Source organism: Drosophila willistoni, unplaced genomic scaffold (assembly GCF_018902025.1).
Source record: "Drosophila willistoni isolate 14030-0811.24 unplaced genomic scaffold, UCI_dwil_1.1 Seg531, whole genome shotgun sequence".
Taxonomy (NCBI): domain Eukaryota; kingdom Metazoa; phylum Arthropoda; class Insecta; order Diptera; family Drosophilidae; genus Drosophila; species Drosophila willistoni.
In genome coordinates, this window is record NW_025814459.1 from 4,341,671 (window position 1) to 4,366,456 (window position 24,786).

General features: G+C 39.7%; 1 protein-coding gene across 1 annotated transcript in view; it reads left to right on the top strand.

Moving 5' to 3' along the window:
• The first annotated feature begins 20,140 nt into the window (after positions 1-20,140).
• The window catches only part of LOC124461535 (G-protein coupled receptor Mth2-like), an 84,115-nt gene continuing 79,469 nt past the window's right edge, over positions 20,141-24,786 (top strand). Inside the window, exon 1 of the mRNA XM_047013041.1 lies at positions 20,141-20,315. Within this exon, the coding sequence (XP_046868997.1) occupies positions 20,186-20,315 (130 nt within the window). The 5' untranslated portion in view covers positions 20,141-20,185. The remainder of the gene's footprint in view (positions 20,316-24,786) is intronic.

Consider the following 24,786-nt stretch of genomic DNA (forward strand, 5'->3'; position numbering starts at 1 on the left):
TGAAACCGTATCCAAAATTGTACGTAGGGTAACAGCGTCTGCCTTTTTCATGCTAGCAATGTTAAATTAACTTGAAATATGTTCTACCAAAATAAGAACTTTCTTGTCATAGCGCTCGTTGAGGCGATCTAAAGCCTTGGGTTAATTTTCGTCTGATACTTTAAATGGCGAGACTACGCTTAGAGCTTGGCCAGATAGACAATTTATTAGATAGTTAAATTTGTGAACATTGGACAATGAGTTGTCTTCATGTACCATATTTGTAAATGAAGTAATAAATTTTTTGAATTCCCCATATTTGCCGTCGAATTTAGGTAATTTGAGGGATGGAAGCCAATTATGATGTCCCCCATGATAAGTCGATGAATTAAAGAAACTAAGTTCTTCTGGTTTTTCCCTTTTACTTGCGGCAATGCGCCGTAATATGAGTGCCTTTGTTTCGATAAAAAGATTTTCTATCTCTGCCCGATTCGCGTCTGCTGGACCTATGCCTGTTTAAAATACGACTTAAGAATTTGAAGAATTTGAAAAGATTGTCAATCTAATATAATAGGGTCATTTTAAATATCGATTCTAGCTCTTAAACTTTGAATATTAGATTGCAGTTGATTCCGTTGTTGTCTAAGAGGTAGGAGCTATCAAATGAACGAATAAACGAATTTATATAGATTTAAGTTTTTATGTTGGGACTTCTGTCACGGTCGCCAATGTTTGATCTGCCCAGATGCAGATGTTACAAAACTTCAATGCTCAGTAGCGTGTGGAGTGGAGTAAGGAAAAATAAGTCTTCTTTTCTTCGAATTCCAGAAAGAAGTCATTTTTATATTTCGTTTTCATGAGCAAGAAGCTCTTCGTGAGCCATGTAACAGAAGCTTTTAGAATATGTTCTACAGTGGTAGAAATTCGAATAATCTTAAACAAATAATATAAGAAATTTTAATATATACAAATCTAAGTGAACGATGACGTCTTCTCCAACAAATGGCTTTTTTCATTTTGGCGTTGAAGAACGGAGCCGAAAGTATACTTCTTCGAGTTGCGTTTGGTCTTTCGAACTGTCCTAGCGTCTTAAGCAGAAAAGGAGTAGCCATACCATACGTTGACGATATAACAATACCAGCAAAAACTGAAGACGAAGCTGTAGCCAATTTATAGGAAGTACTCAAGCAATGCGAACAATATGTGGTTGTGATTAATTTAAAACAATGTCCGTTCCTTAAAACTATTTTAAAAAGTTTATATTGAATTTTATCTGATTGCGAAGCCTCTAACAGATATGACAAAACACGATGCATGGATTTTTTTGTGAGAAAGAGCTAGATGCATTTAACGAATTAAGGATGCGTATTACAGAGAAGCCAGTTTTGAAAATTTTTCATCAGCTGCACGAAACGGAGTTCATACGGATGCCTCAATCGCAGATTTGGCGTAGTCCTTCGCCAGAAGTCGCCAGAAGATATGCAGTTTCATCCATGAGCAAGAAAAGAACAGATGCCGAAAAAAAGTTCACCAGTTACGAGTTAGAAATATTAGCTGTTGTACAAGCATTAATGAAATTTCGAGTCTATTTACTAGTATTACGCTTCAAACTTGTTACAGATTGCAATGCTCTAGCTAAAACTCTTCAGAAAAAAGAACTATGTATGTACACGTGGCACACGAATACGCCATGCCGATGCACTTAGTCGAGCACCAATGATCAGCGAAAGCAGCATGCACAGCAGAATCAAGCATCTTCAAGCTCAAGATGACCAGTTGAAGGCAATCATAGACGTTTTGGCGGATAGGACGACCCACAATAACTATTTTTAATGAAGTAAGTAAGTCGTCTCGCCGTCATACACCAGGTGAAACAAATATTTAAAATTTCGAAAACCAAATGTTTGTCTACTAAAATGTTTTAACATGCCTCATACCATATGTTATCTCGATCACTCTACAAACACACGAGCACTCTAGCGAAGCCACTAGCCAACGGTCAATTCTGCCCTTATGCATCGAGTAGCAAAATACGTTCATACGTATATTTTGCATGTTTCTAGTCCGATTTCAATCGAATTTGATAGTTTGATAGAAATAGATAAGATTTATTAGTCTGCCAAATTTGATCGCGATGGTCAAAAAATTGCAAGAGCTAATCGGTTTTTTCTAAATTATGGAGGCGGAAGTGGGCGTGGCAACATATTAAAATATATGTATTCTGCGCGCATACTAAGCCAATATACATACTAAATTTGATGACTTTAGCTTTGTTAGTTTTCGAGAAAATCAGTTTTGTTTAATTTTCGGGGGCGGAAATGGGCGTGGCAAAATTTTTAAATAGTCAATATCTGCGCGTCTATTAAGCTAACTTACATACCAAATTAAATGTCGTTAGCTGTTATAGTTTTTAAGAAAATCTTTTTATCGTAAATTCCGGTGGCGGAAGGGGGCGTGGCAAAAAGTTGGAACAATTATTTTCTGCGCGCTAACTAAACGAGTATATAAACCAAATTTGATGTCTCTATCTGCTATACTTTTTAAGAAAAACAGTTTTATGTAAATTCTGTGGGCGTAAGGGGGCGTGGCCGAAATTCCAATTAACTCTATATATTTACATACCACACGCGTATACATACCAAATTTGGTGGCTCTTGCTCCTTTAGTCTCCGAGATCTGCGTGTTCATACGGGCGAACGGACGGACAGACGGACAGACGGACATGGCTAGATCGACTCGGTTGTTGATCCTGATCAAGAATATATATACTTTGTGGGGTCGGAGATGCTTCCTTCTGCCTGTTACATACATTTTGGCGACTTTAATATACCATTTCACCCTATGGGTGTATGGAATAAAAAGCTTAAATTCTGCACAAACTTGTCTCAGACAACGAACTTATTGTCGTGCCAGCAAGTATGCAACGAGAACTCATAAAACTTGTTGTAAGGCTCTAATTTAAGAGTAGATTCAACAAATATATATATTAAACGTTGAAAAAAAAAAAAAAAAAATATCACATGAAGATTGTGCCCCTTAAAATCTGAGATCTTATGCAAGTATAGAAGTAAGACCTGATAAAGGTAGCAAAAAAGCAAAATCAAAGGTAACAAAATAACATTTGGTTTCCGCCACCAGCCTATGTCATATAGGACTATATATCGATATCGTATACACATATGCGCATAACATAAAAATAATAATAAGAGCGAAAAATTGTTAAAGAAGCTGCACATGTTACATAAAAAATTAAAGAAGCTACATAAGATAGATGCTAGTAAGGTAGCCAGCAAAATGATTATCGAAGTAACTCAAATAGAGAAGCAATGGATAAGTTACAATGAGCTAATGCTACAGAGCTACTACAGAGGGAAAATATGAGGATGGTTATATTTAATAATGGCCAGAATAGTAACTAAAGGGGAGTCAAACGGTCAGGAAGACATTTAAGTAAAGGTAACTATGTCAAAGAATTTTAAAGACAGCAACGGAGAGTAGCGTGGTAATGCGATCTCAAGAAATGAGAATTATAATTGACAAAAGATAATTAATGATAAAGTCCGTCAGCTCCAGGAATATTTGATGGTTGAGTTGAAATATTAATACTAGAGGGCCGGGGCTAAATCTGACCGCGTCAAAGTTTGCATACCCTTGCAACTGTTTTGGTAACTCTTTCCCTACACATAGCCATCAAAAGGGAATGCGAAAGAACGGCCTACAATTTTGCGATAGGAAATACCGAAATTATTCATCAAAATCACTGCTTTCCGCCGATCGTTCCTATGGGAGCTATATGATATAGTCACATGATCTTTATCAAATTCGGCACAGTCATTAACAGATATATTAGACCAACAAATGTTTAATTTGAAAGCAATCGCGTCAAAAGTAACGAATTTATTGACAAAAGTCACTGTTTTCGAAAGATCGTTTATATGGGAGCTAATATAATCATTTGCTCTTGATCAAATTTGGCATAGTCGTTTATATGTGTAATAAACTTACCAATGTTAAATTTTACAATAATAGCTCAGAATAATTGCAGAATAATAGAATAGCTCAAAATAACGAAGTTATTAATAAAAGTTACTGTTCGTGACTTTGCCGTTTGTATGGGAGCTATATGTACAGTGGTGGCCAGCAGGTTAGTCCCCCTTTTTTTTACTTTGAATTTGATTTTCTCGGCTCCTAAGAAATTTAATAAAGAGGTTTTTTCAGTTATTTGTTGGTTATTGTATTTAGCTGATGACCCGTAATTGTCATGTCAGCTTTCGACGTTTTTTTTAAAGCGCCCCCAAAATTCTGGTCAATATTTTAGGCCCGTCTTTCCCGCATTCTTTGAAGAAGTTGTAGATCTAGGTAATCTAAGATAAACTGCATACCAAAAATTTTAATTTTAGCCCCAGTATTTGTTTTGTAGCCGAATCGAAATTTTGGGTTTTTGTATGTAATTCTGAGGTCCTTTGGGTTAACGCCATTTTACGATACCTGATACGATACGATAGGGATTCCGGAAGAAGGAAAATAACCCAATCTTCATTCCTTGAATTCAAATTATGAACTGATTTTATTTATCAAAGTCTTGTTTATATAAATGAACTCTTAGACTCTAGGCGACGATTGTTCTTAAAAATACTTATTCTAATGACCCACGTTTTCGGGGGTTGACAATTGTTTATATTTCATGCTCAGCGTTGGCTACTTGATACCGCGCCGCTGTTATAATCTTATGTGTTTTCCACAGAGTGTGGATGCATGTTTTGTTTGGTTTTAAGCAATAATTGTCATATGAATCTTTATGACTTATTTTTGTGTTATGTTTTTGTTTCGTTTTGTATATTTCTTGGTGTATCTGATTTGGTGAAGCCATTTCAGATGAACACGATGTTTAATCTTAAACAATACCAATTAAACCTAAAGTACTTCTTTCTTGATTAACGTAAGAAGGTAAATTGAATTTCCAGTGAAATGATACATGTTTAATTAAAATCCGACAAAAATTAGATCGATTTCATCGAGATATACAACCTGTGCCCTATACATAAGCCTACATGCTATATTTCAGCTCTGTAGCTCTTACGGTCTAGGAGAAGTTTTCGCTGATTCAAACGGACGGACAGACGGACATAGCTATTTGAACTCGTCTAGTTAGCTGACCAAAATTAATATACCCTTTCTGTATCTTTGCAAGTTTTCTTGCTACTCATTCCTTACATATAGCCGTCAAATTGGAAAAAAGTTATGCACACAAAATCAAAAGTTAGAGCTACAATTTTAGGATGGTGCAGTGCGGCAAATGTAGCTATACCTTGCATGATTTTTTATCGTACATATGTGTATTTGAGAGGTATGCAACAATATTGTTATTCAATTTTCATAAAATTTTGCACAGTCATTTTGGAGAAATAATAAATTCACTAATATTTCAATATTAAAATTGATTTCATAGCAATAGCTCAGAAAATGACAAAGCTATTGAGAAAAGTCACTATCCGAGATATACAAACCATACAGTATATAGAAGCACACATTAAAAGAAGCTGATCGTTGAGCTGATCAAGAATATCAGGTGTGCTACTGAAATCACTGCCAGTTGCAATTCCGCGAAATCCAATTCGATTCAAAAAACTAGAGGGCCGGGGCTAACTTCGACCGCGTCAAAGTTTGTATACCCTTGCAACTTTTTTGGTAACTTTTTCCTTACCTATAAGCATCAGAGTGGAAAAACGTTTAAGCTAAAAGGGCTAATGTGTCCGAAAGAACGGCCTACAACCTTAGCATAGGAAATAACGAAGATATTGATCAAAGTCACTGTTTTCCACCGATCGTTCCTATGGGTGCTATATGATATAGTAACACGATCTTTATCAAATTCGGCACAGTCATTAACAGATATATTAAACTAACAAATGTTTAATTTGAAAGCAATCGCGTCAAAAGTAACGAAGTTATTGACAAAAGTCACTGTTTTCGAAAGATCGTTCCTATGGGAGCTATATGATATAGTCACCCGATCTTGATCAAATTTGGCATAGTCGTTTATATGTGTAATTAACTCACCAATATGACAATTTCATGACAATAGCTCAGAAAATAACGAAGTTGTTAAGAAAAGTCACTGTTCGTGACTTTGCCATTTGTATGGGAGCTATATGATGTAGTGATCCGATCCGGCTGAATCCGAGGTATACAACGCCTGCAGTATATGCAAGCCTACATGCAAAATTTCAGCTCTGTAGCTCCAACGGTCTAGGAGGAGTTTGCGTTGATCCAGACGGACGGACAGACGGACGGACGGACGGACGGACGGACGGACGGACGGACGGACGGACGGACGGACGGACGGACGGACGGACGGACGGACGGACATGGCTATTTCAACTCGTCTCGTCGTGCTGATCAAGAATATATATACTTTATATGGTCGGAAATGCTTCCTTCTATGCGTTGCACACTTCTGGCCAAAATTAATATACCCTTTTTGCAAGGGTATAAAAATAAAACATATAAAAATAAAACAAATATGGCTGTCATTGTATATCAATTAATTTTACCTGCATTTATAAAGCTTTAAGCTACGTAGTTTTTTCTTAAATTATAGATAGATGTACAAATTATGATGTTGGGTCCGTCCACTGGTTGCTGTTGGGGATAGCCATTGATAGGATCCAACTCAGGAGATGATTTATGTAGATTAGGGTGAGATACGATTAAGTATCTGGATCACTGTCCGTGTGGCTCAGCAATATATTAAAGTGCACAAAGCCGGAGCAATGTGTTTTTATTGTTTAAGCGATTATACAAAACTGAAAATATTGAAGGAAATAAAAGAGAACTAATCCTAAATAAATAAATGGGAATATCAATCAAAAGCTTAATACATAAGAAGTAAATATGCAAGGCGTATGGTCATGCTATGGGCTCTTGGTCAAACGCTGTGTCAGCATATTTATGTCTATATGGAATTCTTAACATCGACGTTGCAGCTGCACAGAGTGCTTTAAGGCTTAGTGCGGGGGTTATTCGTTGGATTGTTTGTTATTCCAGGTGACTGGGCTGCGTATGGCACATAGCTGATTGCCCTGAATTTAGTCCGCGAGCGCATGTGTCATGCTTAGCCAGTTTGCAAAATGTTACGTGATTGTTTGTAACGCAAAAGTTTAATTCTAGGGTAATCTATAAGTATGTGGAGGGTGCTATCGGACTGAAATATTTTAATGTTGGACACTCCCAGATTGCTGTGAATTGTTCGGCAAAAATAGATTTTAAATCCTCTTGATCGAAAATAGCTGGGCGTATTATATTAGATTTGGCAACCATGACAGCAAGCATAAGGTCCTGTCTATGTCCGCACTATGTCTGCGATTATGTTCGGTATCAACTATTTGAATTTGATCATCTTTGTTGGTTATATCGGTTACCATGTTCTTGCAGTGCTAAAACTTTGTTGTGGGAAAAAGTCGCACTAATTCACCTTGAAATTCGGATAATGTAGGAAGGTCGCAATGGAATGCGTTTACAACATCACGGTTCACTACAAGTTTTAAGAAATCAAGGAGATTGTTCTTATCTGTGAATTATATCACATGGTGAGTTTTGCTCCCTTAGGGAATTAGTCTCCGATGGAAGTTTTAGCGCGCCTCTTCTAGGATTATTTGGTTCCTAATAAGAGTTAATAGGCTTGTTTGTTGTCTCGATTGTGTAGGTCAAGGAGAGCTCACTGTGGATGGTGGTAGCACATGGTTGTGTTTCATCTTGTAGGGCATTAACTTTTTGCCGTGATATAGCATCTGCCACAATGTTTTTTTTCCTGGCTTGTAATGAATTTGAGCGGTACGTTCTTCAATAATTGCCACTCACTGTTTAATTCTCGCATTTGTGTTCTTTTGTGACACAGAAAATGTGAGTGGCTGGTGATCTGTGAAAATGTGCAACTACCTGGTTCCATACAGGTAGTTCTGTAATTTTCCAAGAGCCTACACGATTTCCAAAAATCCCTTTTGTTAGTGGCGTAAAGTGACTCACTTTGCTTTAATATTCGGGATATCGTTGTTATTGGCCTCCTCTCTTGAGACAGCACTGGTCCAATGCCGTCGGCAGAAGCATTGGTTGTGAGGTCGAAGGATTTGTTCAAGTCTGGGTACATACGTATGACAGCCTCTGATGACAACATGTTTCTTAAGCCGTCAAAAGCGTGAAGTCAATTGGTACCTTGTAATAATTAGCAAGGCCCAAAAACGATCTTAGTGCATAGAGTGTTGTCTCGGGATACTCCTGATTCGCGTTGACCTTTTCGGGATCAGTTTTTGTTCCGTCACTGGAGACGCTGAAACCCAAATATTCGACGCTTTCCTTAAAAAATTGTCATTTCTTTCGACACTCTCAAAGCAGCTGGAGCACAGTGTCAACGTGTTTGACATGCTCTGCTTTATTTTCAAAAAATGTTACCACGTCATCTACATAGGCGTAGAATAGTTTCCCGATTTGTTCCCTTAGAACATCATCGATAATGAAAGATGCTTCCTGCATTTTTTAAACCAAAGGGTAAACGACAGAGTTAGTATTTCCCTCCTTTTACTAAGAAATGTACCCAGATTTTAAGTCCAATGTCGTGAAAAATTTTGCCTTTCCCAGATTCGCTAGAATCTTGGAATACTTGGCATTGAGTACTTGGCAATGGTCCCCTCGTTTAACTTTCGAAAGTCAATGACGAGTCAATGCCTTTTTTGTCAACAACCCATGCAGGACTGTTGTACACAGATTGAGATGGTCTTATAATGCCGTCGTTTAACACCTGAGAGATTTCGTTGTTAATGAAATCGGCTACACAAATGAGATATGGGTAGAGCTTGGAGTAAACTTCTTGGGTGTCTATTGTGTGAATTGTGGCAATGACTGAAGTGTTAAATGGCAATGCCGCGTTAGAGGTCGAAAATGCGCCGATCCTGTTAAGTACTAAATTTTTAAATTCCTCTCTTAGGCTATCGTGATAAAAATAGTATGTCATTAATGCATGTGAAATTTATGCTATCGCAAGTACGGTGTTGCAACGCTTCTGTTATATTGCCACATATCATTCTACTGCTGTGTATGTTCAGGGTTATCCCTGCCAGCGTTAGCAGATCGAAGCGTATTATAGCATCAAAGATATCAAGGGTGTCTAAAATGAAAAACGGTGCATTCTTTCCGAAAATTCTCATAAAGCATTTTTCTTTAATTTGACTGGACCCGTGTATGGAGTTCACAGTAATTGGGGTGTCGACAAGTGTTATGTTTCTTAACTCCTTTACGTGTTTTACATAATTTTTTGCCGCCCTAGTGCCGTCTAGGACTTTCAGTTTCCTACCAGCCAACTGTCGCTCAAGGATCGGCAATTGGGAGCGTTCCCTAAAAAATTTAACAAATCATTGTCCGGTATAAAATCGTTCTCTTCGCTGGCATAGGCGACTACGGCTTCTGCTACACTCGCATATTGTTGGTTTTCGGCCGAGGCTTTCCGAGAAATTTTGTTAACTTTCTGGCAACTCTACCCGGTCATACGCTCTGATGCGATGTGCCTCTTTTGAGATTTGCCGTAAGTAATGCTATTGTGGGCTTTACCCCCATTAGTCTGCTGTCTCAGTTTGGAAACTGATGGATTAACATGGTCTTGGTCTTGGGCTCGACTTTGAGGCTGGTTCCTGCTCACCTTGTTGGGGTCTATTATGGGCCCATAAAGTGAGGGGTTTTCTCAAAATGTTTTCCCTGTCTGTGCATTAAGCGATTTCCTTTCCTGTTATTTTCCCCTGGGTGGCTCCTATCTTTAACTGCTTTAGCATACGTAGCAGTGATAAGCTCCTCTCTATGCTATTCTCAGCCTCGAGAGCCAGTGCTAAAGCCGAAGGCAAATCTTTGGGCTGTGCTGGTATAACTAGTGCCTTAATAGGCCTCCTCAGGCCTCCCATGAAGGCGTGCAGAGCATCGCTCCTAATTTCTGTATTTGAAAATGACCGCTGCTTGCTTCTCATGCGTCATGGAAATTTTATTCGTGAAAAATGTGAGTTTTTTTTTCAACTCCATCATAGTACTGCATTTTGTCTAGGCCGCCTTGCTTGAGCATTTCTAATTGATGCCTGAGAACGCGCAGAGACTTTTTATCGTCGTATGTGCAATTAAGTATAGCAATGATTGCATCGAAATTTAACACAGTGTTGTGTTATTTTTTAAAATGATCAGTGCCTGGTAATGTGTTTCACTTCCATAGTATCATATGCCTCTATGGCTGATTGATTTGTAAGGGTGCACTGTTTTAAACATTAAATTTTATAAATCTGCTAGCTAGACGAATATATTTGACATACACTATTTCAACGGCGAATTGACCTTGAGCTTTTTTTTTTTGGAACGAGCTTACACGATCCACATCCATAGAAAAGCTCATAGAAGATAAGTGCCCAAAAATTGAGATTGAATAGTGTGCGGAGAGTCTAGAATGATCTGAGCTATTGTGCAGTCATGCGAGTAAGAGGAGGGAGAAAGTGAAAAAAAAACGCGAGTGCAAGCAATGCACGTGGAGTGACCTAACACTCCGGTACCCTCGTGGACATTATATAAGTCCACGGTTCTTTTTTTCAAGTTCCAACTATAATCTTGCCTCCGTTATATGCCTTAAAGTACCCATGGTGTTAGCCACTATAAGGCCAGAGCGACCATTGCCAGACGACGACCCTATCCATGGTTTAATGTCGGACTTTAGGGACTACGACCAATTAAATGTCGGCACGGTTCTTAACTGACCAGAGGGCAAATTGTTGGAGAGCTATTTGGCCATAAGTGCGCACACATATCGTTGTGTGGAGCGTAGCCAGCCAGTCTAATTCCTAGGCGAACTCTCGTTGGAGTGGATGTTTCACCTTAGGACACGGGATAGCCTCTCGCAACCAAGACTGGAGTTTTCTGGCGAAACCCAGTATTGATGACCCGCACCTCACCCCATCCGTAGTGGGCCCTCAAACAGCCGTTTTTTTGTTCCTTTAAGTGCAAACAGTGCAAGTAAGTGGGATACGAAATCCGATGTTATCTTCTTATCTTAAAGGCTGATGCTATTTTTTCTTTGAATTTGAATATATGTTTTAAATGTAAATTGCTGAGTTACTTTCTTTGGGCACCTGACGTAAATGATTCAACAACCAACATATGGGTAATACTGAGATTCCTAAGGTTTTACAAGGTTGGGTGGGTACAGAGAAGACAATGACATCTAGGTGCTTCGAATAACACCCATTACCTCTGCACAAAAATCCCTATTTAGGTGTAGTCCTTATCTTTGTCTTCATTTTACTTATGTAGTGCATGTTTTAGAAGAGCACAAGAACCACCCCATTTTCCCTGAGCTCAGCCGAGCCACTTGTTGGAAAGACAGAAAATGCACTCCGACAGCCGCGTGTTCGTTACAGTCTCCAAGACGCATATTCATCGTGATCACCATTAAAATTCGGCACCGATTAAGCAGCGTTAAATCTTACCTCACATCTAATGCTGGAGTCAATTGTTACGCTTTCGTACACCTGCACTTGGGGAGCTTCTATCCTAAGTGAGCTTTCTTGATTTCTTAGATGTTCGAGTTCGGCATGAATCTCGCTTCTTATACGTTGTTCTTTTGCGTTAAGCGCGGTACTGACTGCACTCTCTATTATAGCTTTTAACAATGGTGCATCCATTTCGGTTTGATCGAGTGCCTGTAGTGTAGATTGTATTATATAGTATCTTCGTCGCTATCAGATTCTTTTTTAATGTCCCTATAGAAATAACTTATTGGCAGTTGTCTAACACAGTGAAATAAATCGAACAATAGATCCACACACATTAAAACTCTTAAATAGGTTCAATGCAAATTACTTAAAAGTTCATTTTACACTGTTATTCGCTCTGGCACTTTTATTTATTTATTATTATTTTTATATTTGTTTTTGTCTCTATTTGTTTCAAACAGTCACTTGTCCAGTCCACTGGTTGCTGTTGGGGATAGCCGTTGATGGGATCCATCTCACGAGATGATTTAGGTAGATTAGCGTGAGATACGATTAAGTATTCGGATCACTGTCTGTGTGGCTCAGCAATATATGAAAGATTATAAAATGTAATTACGGCTGTTTGTGGAGGGGCGGAAGGACCCGAATAAGCCTCAAGTGGTTGGCGGGTGCCAATGTCTTCAGGGTCTGGTACGTGAGTAGAATGATTAAAACGCGCGAAAAACTTCGTTTTAATTCTATTTTTGATTTATTTCTTGGTATATCCCGACACACACGAGAATGTTACGGGTTGAACAGTTTTACAATTCCAGCAAAATATAAAGGAGATGAACGGGTGTTCGGGTGAAAATCTCGGTTCAAAATAAATGGCGATGCCCATTGGAAAAATCAAGTCACTCCTCCTGGTGTGACCGTAGATGCCGAGGATCAAAAAACCCTCCTCACTCCTCACTGCTCTTTGCCGCTCACTGCTGTTCACCCGATGGCGTGAACATACCGCCCCCCTTGGAACATGTTGCAATTGCCACCCTGGACATATAAAGGATGGGGGACGGCAACGTCCTGGAGCGCCTAGATCCCACAGGAGCCGGAGACGACCCATCCGAACACGGTGCTCTGGCCTGCGGGAGTACCGCTATGACCGGGCACACAGCCTGGTTGGATGACCTCAGGATAGAGGTCTGCCCCGAGCGCCACGGACACCGACGCCGGCCGATAGAAATAGGGGTCGGCCAGGATCAAGGTGGCGAATTTCTCCCGGACCGGCGCCGCCACTTCCCGGATGGGAGTGCGGATGAGCAGGTCCTCTTCGACCCGGAATATAACGTTCCGTCGGAACGTCTTGTCGGACCTCGACTCGAGGACGGCCGTACAGGCTTGGTCGACCCCGACCTTGGTCACAGCTAACCCCAGGGACCGGGCAAAGGAGAGATTGATGCGGCTCTCAGCCGCACACCCATCGAAAAGGACGCGGGTCTTGAAGGATTTCGAGCCATTGCCTAACCGGAGGACTGCGGTTGGCAGGACAGTCGTCGTCCTGACGTGGAGCAGGGAGGAAAAAAAGTTCTCGGGTGCGCCTTCTTGGGAAGCGGAGCGGTCGGACGATGATCGGGAACGGGGTTGTAGCGGGGGTGCAGCACGCCCGGAGGGGGGTGATTGGCTGCGACGCCGGGCGGAGGCACGTTGTCTCGGCGGTTGGTCGGCCATGTGGAGCAGGGTATGGTGCCTTTGCCGGCATCGTCGGCAACCATGGCGAGTCCGGCATGCGTCGGATGAATGCTCGTGTGCCAAGCAATTGGTACACTACTTATTGATAAGCACCGCCCGGAGCCGCTTTTCCCCTCGGAGGTTCAGGAAGCGCTGACACTGCCGGAGTGCCCTGTGGAGCAGCTCGTTTGCTGCGGTGGTGCGGCAGACGCGTGGGGGCTATGTCGCTATGGAGGGGCGAGCTGAACGAACTGTAACGAAAGAAATTACGTAGGGGGGAGTGGATTAGTCGATGCACAGAAACGAACAACATGCACGGAGACGAGGACATTCGGAGGGAACATAGAGGGATTGGGAGTCACGATAAGGTTTTAGGCTCAGGACTCCTGCTGTCTTGCAACAGAATGAGCTTCGCTACGGGTCTTCGGATAGACCCACGCGCGGTGGTGACATCAGCCACTCGGACGAGACCGTCAGCCCCGGGCAGAGTGCGCTCAATTCGCCCTAAGCGCCACTCGTTGGAGGGGAGATGATCTTCGGACACGATCACGAGGTCGCCGGTCTGGATGCTGCGAGTCGGTGATTTCGACTTATTCCGTTTGTGAAGCTCTTTGAGGTACTCACTCTTCCAGCGGCGGCAGAAAGCCTGCTGGATTGCCTTCAGTCGCTGGAAATGTCCCGGGCTTAGGGCCAGCAGATCCTCTGGATCCTCGCTCATGGGAGAGATTGGCCTGGAGTTTAGGCACGCTTCGATCCTACACAGGAGAGTGGAAAGTTCCTCGAAGGTGTATTTGACAGTGGACGAGGACTTGTAAAACAGGGTCTTAAAACTTTTGACCCCTGCTTCCCACAGTCCTCCCATATGGGGCGCGCTTGGCGGAATGAACTGCCAGGATAAAATGTGCTGGGGAAATGCCTTCATTATATCAAGCTTGGTGGCGTTCAGGAAATATTTTTCGAGCGCCTTTGAGGCCCCTACGAAGGTTTTGCAATGTCGGAGTAAATGCGCTGTGGGCATTGTCTCCGTGCGACAAACCGAGAGAAGGCTGCAAGAAATCGTTCAGTGGTGAGGTTGGAGGTAGCATCGAGATGGATTGCCTTCGTGCTGAAACACACAAAGACGCAGACATAACTCTTAGTTATGAGACACGCACGCCCGGTGTAATTTTTGATCTCGAACGGCCCTGCGAAGTCAATGCCCGTGTGGGTGAAGGGCCTGGAGTACGTGATGCGTTCTCGAGGGAGATCACCCATCATCTGGGTCTGTAGTCGTCGACGATGAACGATGCAGACTTTTTTTTTTTTTTTTTTTTTTTTTTTTTTGATATTAAGTTACTTCAGAAGATTTCTTTGGCCTCCCTGTGTATAACAGGTTAACGCCACAGCGTATTCGTGATGATGAGTTTCGTATTTTGGTTTTTGTTATAAATAAATTAGCTATTTAATTTAATTTATTTATGTGTGGATTAGATTGTTAGAGTTCTATGTTGGCAGCCTTAGTAAATTGTGTTATCGATTTGTAGTTGGCGATAGGCTCTTGCGCGAGTAATTGATATATATCGTTATACTTTGTTAGTGTTGGGAAGTTCATTCGGGTGTTTGTGTATTTTGAACAATTTAAAATAATATGTGAGATATCTTCTGTAATGTTACAGGTGTCGCATAAGTTGTTGTCAACGACTTTCATTTTAAATAGAGTGTTTTTGTCAAATGCGTGACCGCTTAGTATTCTGTTTAGTTGTTTTATCTCCAGTCTATGGAATTGGTTTTTTCCCTGGAACCATGGTTGTGATGACACATAAGGATATAGAAGGCAGTATCCTTTGTTTCGATCTATACAAAATTCATTGTACGCTCTTTCCCATTCTAGTTTTATTTTGTTGTATATATGAATGATAGCATCGTTGATTGTCCAGCTTATGTGCGTGAACACTCCATCGTGTCTGGCATTTTTGGCTGCGGTATCAGCTAAATCGTTTTCTTTTATGTTTGAGTGACTAGGTATGTGGTGTAATTCGACTGAGATGATATTATAACTATTTTCTATATTTTTAAGGATTCTTTGAGCAATGCAATTATTGTTCTTTGGGTTTCTAATTGTTTGAATTGCTCCAAGACTGTCTGTTAGGAACGCTACTTTGAAGAGGTGATTCGAATCAGCAAACACCACTGCTTTTTCCAAAGCTGTGAGTTCCGCAGTCAATGATGACAGTTTTTTATTGCTGTAATAGCTTTTTGCGATGTTGGAGCCCAAGTGAAAAAAAGCACTTCCAGTAAAATCTTCAGAAACTGAACCATCTGTGTAAATCAGGTCAAAATTTTTTGAATTTAAGTTCTTAATTTTTTCTTTATACAGGGAGACTTTGCACCCCTTGATGTGGGATTTCACCATGTTCTTGATCCGTGGGATCCAGAATTTGGTGGGCAGATACCGCACCATCAGTTGATTGCCGCCATGCAACGTGATGCGGTGGGCGAATTCGACAAGCAGGCGAGTGAAATGAGTACTATAGGGGAGGAGAATAGGGTGACGATCATCATATCGGAGGGACTCAGCGGCCCGGAGTCGTCCGCAAGAGCGGAGTATCCCATGCTGGTCGAGAAATGGATTCAGATTGAGTAGCGTGCTGGATGATGGCAGGGGTCGCCCTTCACCCAGGGCCCGTATCTCCGCGAGGTATTCCCGACGCTGAGACGTCCGAATCAAGGCGCGCTCGGCGGAGAGAAGTTCATCATTGGTGAGGCGAACCGTGGAAGGCGTCGAAACCCTTTTGGTGGCGAAGCGTAGGATGTACGCGATGACTCGTAATGCCCTACCATAGTCCGAGAAACGTTCGCTGACGTCCTCGAGTAGGGTGGTCGCGGTGGTGTGGCACTGGACTCGTTGCTCCAGCTGGGTGTCTGGGAGTTCGTTATGGGGAGTTGGCCAATACTCGGGGACTCGCTGGAGCCAGTCCGGCCCATGCCACCAGAGGCTGCTGGCCGATAACTCGGCCGCGGAGACTCCACGGCTCGCCAGATCAGCGGGGTTGTCCTCGGAGCGCACATGTGACCAGCTTTGGCCACTGGTGCTTTTGGAGATGCTGGATACCCGATTGGCCACGAAGGTGGACCAACTGCACGGGGGTTTATTGAGCCAAGCCAACACGATGGTAGAGTGGGTCCAAAACTGGGAGGTTGCAGGTGGGATTGGGAGTTCAGGAACGATTGACGCCCATAGATCGGCTAGCAAAACCGCTCCGCACAACTGCAGCCGAGGCAGCGAAACTGTATTGACTGGAGCTACACGGGTCTTAGCCGTTAATAAATGGACTCTTACTTGATCGCCGTACCGAACCCGCACATATAGGGCTGCTCCATACGCTTTCTGTGACGCGTGCCGGAGTAATTTGTTTTTATTGCTTAAGAGATTATACAAAACTGAAAATATTGAAGGAAATAAAAGAGAACTAAACCTAAGTACATAAATGGGAATATGAATCTAAAGCTAAATACATAAGAAGTAAATATGCAAGCCTATGGCCATGCTATGGGCTCATCGTCAGACGCTGTGTCGGCATATTTATGTCACATTGACGTTGCAGCTGGACAGATTGCTCTAAGGCTTAGTGCGGGGGCAGTTCGTTGGATTGTTTGTTAACTTACAAGCCTTAAGAATCCACACCGATACTCTCACACATATCAGGTGTGCCACCTAAATCACTTCAGAGGCAATTTCAGTGAAAGCTGAAATCTTTCGAATCTGCTCATCGATGTGCTAGCTAATCGGTCTATTGCAGGGAACTTACAAGGTTTTTATTAACAAAATTAATATCATAATACAAGTGGTTTAGTTAGTGATAATTTTGCGTTAAAATAATGAAAGGTTTGATGCAATATTTTGTTTAATTTCACGTTTTAACAAAGTAAAATCAAAATTATTGTTTTAATTATTTGGAATTAACCAAAGTAAATGTTTGAAAACATTAATAAAAGTATTGTTAATTAGGTGACAATTTTATTCTTTTTATAAATTGCGTAGTTTTTGTGTATTTTGCAAAAAATAACTATTTCTCTGAGTTGTCAACGTTCACCTGTAAAAGTCAAACATTTGATATTGTTCTCGTGTGCCCAAAATATAAGACCGCTATTTCAAATTCAATTTTGTTTTCGTAAAACAATAAAAATGATTAATTTCTTAAACTAAACTTTGGTAATTAAAAAAATCTAAAAAATCAAAGTTCTCGAAGTTCTCTGGCACCAAGTTTTTTGGATTCCGTTCGGAATTATAACTGACAGTGATTTCTGTAGCACTTCTGCATAATACTCTTTTCTTAACTCTTCAAGTCCAATAATTGCTTTCGCAACATAATTCATATATGAACATATGAATGTGTCCAGTATATAAGGCTTAATAATTGTTCGCCTACTAAGATTTTTTACCAAACGCATATACATATAAGTTGGCACTCTCCACGATACGTTGCCTCATACAGAACAAGGAGATTAGTAGATAGTGATTATAATCGAACTATAACGTTAAATCGAAACTTCTGTGTAATTTCATCATAAACTAGTCGTTAAAGAAGAGTCTTGTGTTTCATCTTCCATGTGCACCCGATTGATCATGCTAATCCCACGGCCCGCCATGGAGACACGTATGATAGACTCGAAACTGGCGCCCGACCAAGGACCAGATTCGTAACCAGGGACCAAACTCGTAATTTAAGACTCGTAACTTATATGTTAATGCCTTTAAGTTTACACATATGTACTTATGGGAATTTCCGTCGTGTAGCTACCAACGTTCGTACACATTCAAAGTTAAGACAAGAGGGTCTTAAGAATCATACTTTGCTTTCAAATAAATAGATTACATTTTTTCGAACGGACATGTCGAGTTAATATAAATAAGTATTGTAATCAATCATATATTTATTTTTTTTATTTACACATAAATCTAAAAGCTATCAACCTAACTATATTTTACAAGCACTGGCAACTAAGGCCTTCGGCTTAGCCGAAAAATACATCCATGCACTAGCCTGGGATTCGAACCCGGATCCTCGTTGTTCAGTGGACTAAATGACTGGGCCACTTAAACGACGATTATACACTTCCAGTCTAAAGTTTTTATATATATATATATTTGTCGGAGGCATTTCTAATAATTTGAATTGTGTGCCTACTGTTAAGGCGAATTGATCAGTGTTAAGTAATGAATATCATGACTGATGTAGAACTGTTTAACACTAGGTATGTGCGATGACAGTATAGGCTGTCATCAAGTTTGGCTCGGTGTGCGCTTGAGAGAGTTCAGTCTCTTTTCCTTCTGGAATTCAACCTGAAAGCACGTCGAGACTCGCTGCACAAACCTAGTGATAAAAATGGAAGCCAATAATGGAATCAACGATTCAGGAATCCCTGAAATCCTCATCTCGCCGATATATACATAGATATGTTTTTTTTTATAAAAATCACAAATGATTTTATTTTAAAAATCAAAAATAACAGTTATTTTTGTGTTAAATGAAAAAGTTGCAACATAATTATTATTATTGGTTTTTCTAGAAATACCTTATAACAGTTACGGTCCCTTAAAAAAATATTTTAAATTTTAAACAACAAATGTATGTCTATTAAATTCGCCTCATGCATATATGCACTTCACCCTATGCTAGTCGGGTATTTTTTTTTTTCACCACAAAAACACACGTGTACTTTAGCATATTTTGGGCATACGACAAGAATATCAAATGTTTGCCTGTTACAGGTAACAATGGGTAACAGGGAAATACTTAGTTGTTTTGTTACAAAATACACGAAAACTAAGCGATTTATTTTATAAGTAAAAGTGTCTTAAAATTAGTAATGTTTTTATTAATGTGTTAACACATAATTTGGTATTATAACATCATACATTTTGATTTCCCTTTTCGAACTGGACTATGTGGCAACCATGTTGTTGCCGGCGGTTTTATGACTGATAAGAATTTCTAGTGATTTGCTAAAATCGCTCAAAATATCAGTCTGTGGCACCTAAATTTCAGCTTCACTGAAATAGCAGCTGAAGTGATTTATGTAGCTAACCTGATATTCTCTATTTTTCGAGAGCTTTTAAAACTTATATCAAAACTGCCGATGGCTTCTTGACCGACATCAACAAGGTGTCAACCTTATTTTGTCTCCTCTCTCCAGAAATCTCACAATGGCTTCCTGGTTTTATGAACTGCCTTTAAAGATATCCACATGCTAAGTGGGAGAAATTCCAGACGTTTATTCGCTCATTTTTTCTTGGTAGCATAGTAGTGACGGTGCTTTACAAATTGTTGTCCCTGTCAGAGATCGACTAAAATCTTTTTTATCGTATATCCTTTTCATCCGCCAGTACAGAATTGCCATCTCTGTAGTGTCTTTCCCTTTTTGCAGCGAAATAGTTATTGGAAAACATTTTCTCTTTCGGGTTATAAAGCAAGCCTTTGAATTTAACATTTCTAACAATTGTTTTGTTGGTAGCAACTTTATAGGTACAACGGACTGTATTATGCGTGTTCCGGATCGAAGAACATTTTGTTTTAGGAGAGCTTTTTTTTAATTTATTATCTTTTCTTGTCCAAACTTTTTATTAAGCAATACGTTCCGAGGATCAGGACGATATACAGCTAAGCGGTTTACATGTATGGTTCATGTAGTCCGTTTGCCAGGGAGACAAGATCCGAAATCCGACGACCGATTTTAGCGGGCCCAATCACATTGTAGCTTCGGCCAACGACCTACTGGAAATGAAGCCATACATCATCGCTGGTTTTGAATCCCTGTGCGATCTCTAGAAATAGGGTGTCACAATCTCTCTCTTTGAACAACATTTTTCATAGATTTGCAAATATACTAAATACAAGATAAGATATGAAATGAAAAGCTGTCTCTTAACTTGTTCTTTAATTTTTTTGTTTTGTTATATTTGCAGGTCAACAAAAATAAAACATTATGAAAAACAGGGGAATCGATTTATGTATTACTCTTTTTATGGTTGGGGAATGCCAACGTTATTAACAACCATAACAGTTGTTTTAACAAAGTGTCGAGTTTTGCCAAAAAGTCTCCGCCCAAATTTTGGACACGGCCGATGCTGGTTTACCTGTAAGTATAGTAATATTATAAATTTGTTACTGTTACTTGCAAAATGCTGGATGAGATAATGCCCAAATTTTGGACACGGCCGATGCTGGTTTACCTGTTAGTACATATAGTAAAATTATAAACTTGTATGTTACTTGCAAAATGCTGGACATTGAACAGAAGTTTTGAAGACACAGGGAAAAAGGTTTCCAACCAAATGATTTACGCAGGTTCGTTTGTTGACCTCTGTGTAATGAATTAATAAACTCGGTAGGTATTAATCTATCACATAGCTAATTGTGAGAGATCAAAATATTGTACCGGCCACCCATGGCCTACCGGTGAAAGTGGAAGCTTTTAGTCACCTAGCTAGATATTTTTCCTTAGATGATTATACTTATTCTCTCGTTTTAATTTTTATGCGACAAAGCTGCATACGTTTTTTATTATTCTCTTTTTATTTCTTTGTGAAGTTGGCCGCACTAGCCCAATAACTCCTGTTCTACCCAGGGGCGCTTTTTCTAGTGTCCCAGCTGGAGAGACTGCGCGGGTTATCTAATAAAAGCAATTTGTTGTTAAATTACCCCTTCCTTAGGTGGTCGGGTAAAAGGACACTTGTTTAATAGAGCGGGTCATCCTAGAATCGCTATGGTGAGAGGCCAAGTTGGTTTGGCCACTCTCGTCACCAACACCTGCCAAAATAGACCACCAATATTGGCCATGACCTGATAAAAGAAAACAATACAATGTAAACTGCCTTTAGCATTTAATGCGTGGCCGACCATTTAAGATAGTCACATCTTTCCTTTATACTTTGTTGAAAGGTGTCAAGAACAACAAAATGAAATAAAAATGGTAAAAAAAACCTGAAAGAACCTGAACCTGGTATCATTGACCACATGACTAAGCTATAGGGGATGAACCCAAGATTCAAGATGAAGAGAGTTGGACCTTTAGAAGTGGGGAACGGTAACGGGAATCTTTAATGATAAGCCGTGGTCTCATTTTGATCAAGAATACTAAAAAATCATTAGACTTCTTATCATAATACCGACTAATAAAACTAATACCGATTAACTAATAAGTTTATAAAAATTACGATTGACGTGTCAGTGACGTGATTACAAAAACAAGAAGATATTCTCGTTTTTAATTGTTTACTTAAAAAAAAAAAAAAATTAAAAGTTAGATTTTAAGATATTTTAAAAATATCTTATCTATATTTTAAAAATACATATATATCTTAGACTCTGACCTTTTTCTAAAACAAGTTAGTTTTTCACACAGTTCAAAGCTGACTTCTGAATAGACAAAACGTGTGTACGGAAAGTTCTTTTGCTCGCGCAATATCGCAAACCAAACAAAGCCAAAAGCATAAAACAAAACAAAAAACAATAAAACTTAATAAAACCGAAAATAATTCCCGTTACGATGGAGACCGTCGATCCCCCCGAAAATCTGAAATTAATGCTTGAAATCTATTGACTTCGCTTGCAACGGTGAAGTGCTAATGGCCAAGAAAACACGCGACGGAAACCTAAGTTGATGAAACTACAATTGCTGGGACATTTCCCTCTTGTAGTTTATGAACTTTCTACCCTAAATGTCTGCAAAAGTGTCATTTACTCAAATGATCTCCGCTGCCTAGCCGAAGATGTCATCAAAGAAGAACTAAAAGCCCAAAATGTCGTTGAACTGAAGAAAATAATGAGAAAAGTTAACAACGACTTGGAAGAAACTGGATTGATCATACTTACATTTGCGTCACACACAACACCAGAAAATATAAAAATAGGATACGAACTGGTGAAGGTACGCACCTATATACCTGCCCCACTCCGCTGCAACAAATGCTTCCGGTTTGGAAATATCACCAAACACTGCCGCAACAAAAAGTATTGCATTAATTGTTCCAAAGAATATCACACGGACCCTGACTCCAAAGAGCTGTGTACCTTCGAAAAATGCTGTGTAAACTTTAGGGAGGAGAATCTTCCCGAAACCAACCATTCATACTGATGACTGCTTTAGAAAATGTCCCATCTTTGTTAAACAACAAGAAATACAGGCCATAAAGACCCTCGAAAAAGTAAACTTCAAAAATGCCATTTCCATCTGTAATTCAAGACGCCCACACAATGGATCTTTGTACTCCAGCGTAGCAAAAAGCAACTCTAACAGTGCCCAATCTTCGACAACATGCACTTCGTTAAGCAATATTAAAAATGTTAACATCACCGCGGTGCCACATCAGACAGCAACAACACGTAAGATCGTACCCTACGATGACCTGACTCAGAGTAAAGAGCTACCCACCTCTTCAAAAAATTTACTAAAAGTACAACCACAACAATCCGACACCACACTACCCACCATAAACCAAACTGTTAAAATCCTTCCTAAAAATATTTCAAATAGACTTAAGTCACAACTTAAAGCTAAAGGAAAAACACAAACAAAACCAAACAATAACATAATCTTATCACAAGAACTTTTATAACAATAGCTGCTCGTCCTCAGATGAGCAAATGGAATGCTCCAATGCAGAATATAAACTCAAATAAAAATTAACTTCCTGTGTTTCGTTACCCATTTCCATAAAACTCTCTGCCTATCTCAATGTCTCTAAAAGTGACAACAACAACAACAACTACAGTGAACTTGAAGTCCTTATAGCAAAATACAGGCCACATGTCGTAGCCCTACAAGAGACACACATTTTAGCACACAATATTCACCCCATCCCCACCAACTATGTAATGATTACTCTTAACTCCTCTCCATCATATGGTGGGGTAGCGATTCTCATCCATAAGTCTATAGAATATAAAGAAAAAATTCTTAGATCAAACTTTGATGCCATCTGCGTCGAAATCTGTTCAAAGAAAAAGCTTCAAATAATTTCTGCATACATTAAACCCAGTGCAAAGTTTAACCTAAACAACGTCTTCTCAGTTCTAAGCATTCCAAATAACCTTCCGACTTTAATAACAGGCGACTTCAACTGTTGGCATAGAAGATGGGGCTCCCCTACTAATAACAGGAAAGGGGTTACTTTAGAGAAATTCATTACTCAGTCCAACCTAATTGTTTTAAACGATGGTAGTCCAAGACACCTGAGCACACACAACACACTAACTCACATTAATCTCACTCTTTGCATAACCGATCTTGCATTAGAAGCAGAATGGACAATTGAATCAGACTTTTTTGGTAGCGACCACTTGCCAATATCTGTGATATATTAAAGAGAGTCCAACCTCAGAATCCAACCCATAGACCTCTTTTTAAAACAAATGCAGCTCACTGGAACCTCTATACAACTCTCTCTATCAGCCACAACTATTCCATACCAGTAAGCCAAAACACTAGCAAAGAATCAGCCAACCTAAGCAAAATCATTTTAAGAAGCGCGCACGAAAGTATCCCAAAGTCCTCTCCCAAAACATCGCAGTGCCTGCCTCGGTGGAGCAAGAAACTTGAGATCCTGCGTAAGCAGAAAAACACAGCCTGGCAAAAACTTAAGAGACACATCTCTAACGAAAATATAATAGATTACAGAAAAAAAATAAACTTTTTGGACGAACCCTGAAGCAAGCTAAGAAAGAATCTTTAGCAAAATTTACGGAAGAAATCAACCCTTTAAAAACCAAACACAAAAATATGACGCATCAACAAGAAATTGCTGATATCTTCGCAAGTAACTCCAACTTCACCAACTTATTTAAGGCTAACAAAAGTAGGATATTACCGGACAATTTATTGTATGCCCCAGGAAAATGTGCTGCTCCAATAGAACAGGAAATGAATTTCATTGAATTTTCCTCTGCCCTTGATTGTCTAAAAGGCAACACACCAGGCTTGGATCGAATTACTTACTCCATGATTAAAGCACTACCTAGAGAAGTCCAGAACAGACTTATAATCCTATACAACGCAATACTGGGTGGCATTATACCACAACCATACAAACTGAGCATGATTATACCAATATTAAAACCTAACAAAGAAAAAACAAATGTCTCGTCTTATAGACCAATTTCCCTTAACTAATGCTTGGCAAAAGGCCTTGACAAAATTATAGCAAAAAAACAATGGTGGTTTGTAACTACTTCTATACAATAGTCCAGTCGGCTTTAAAAAAGGTAAATCTGTTAAGGACTGTCTCCTATTTATAGACCACCTGGTGCTAAATCTTTGGAGACAAAAAAACATATTTCAATAATATCTCTCGACTTTGCTAAGGCGTTTGATAAAATAGGAATACATGTGGTAATATTATACATTATATGGCCCAATTATACTTAATTACTTCAAGAGCTTCATGACAAACAGAAAAATAACAGTTAAATTAGAAAAGTTCTATTCAAAATCACTTCCACTCGAGAATGGTATTCCTCAAGGATCGCCACTCTCAGTGATCCTGTTCGTCATTGCTGTCTAAACGCCCAGATATTATTAAATGTCTTTCAGTACCTAAATTCGGATGCAG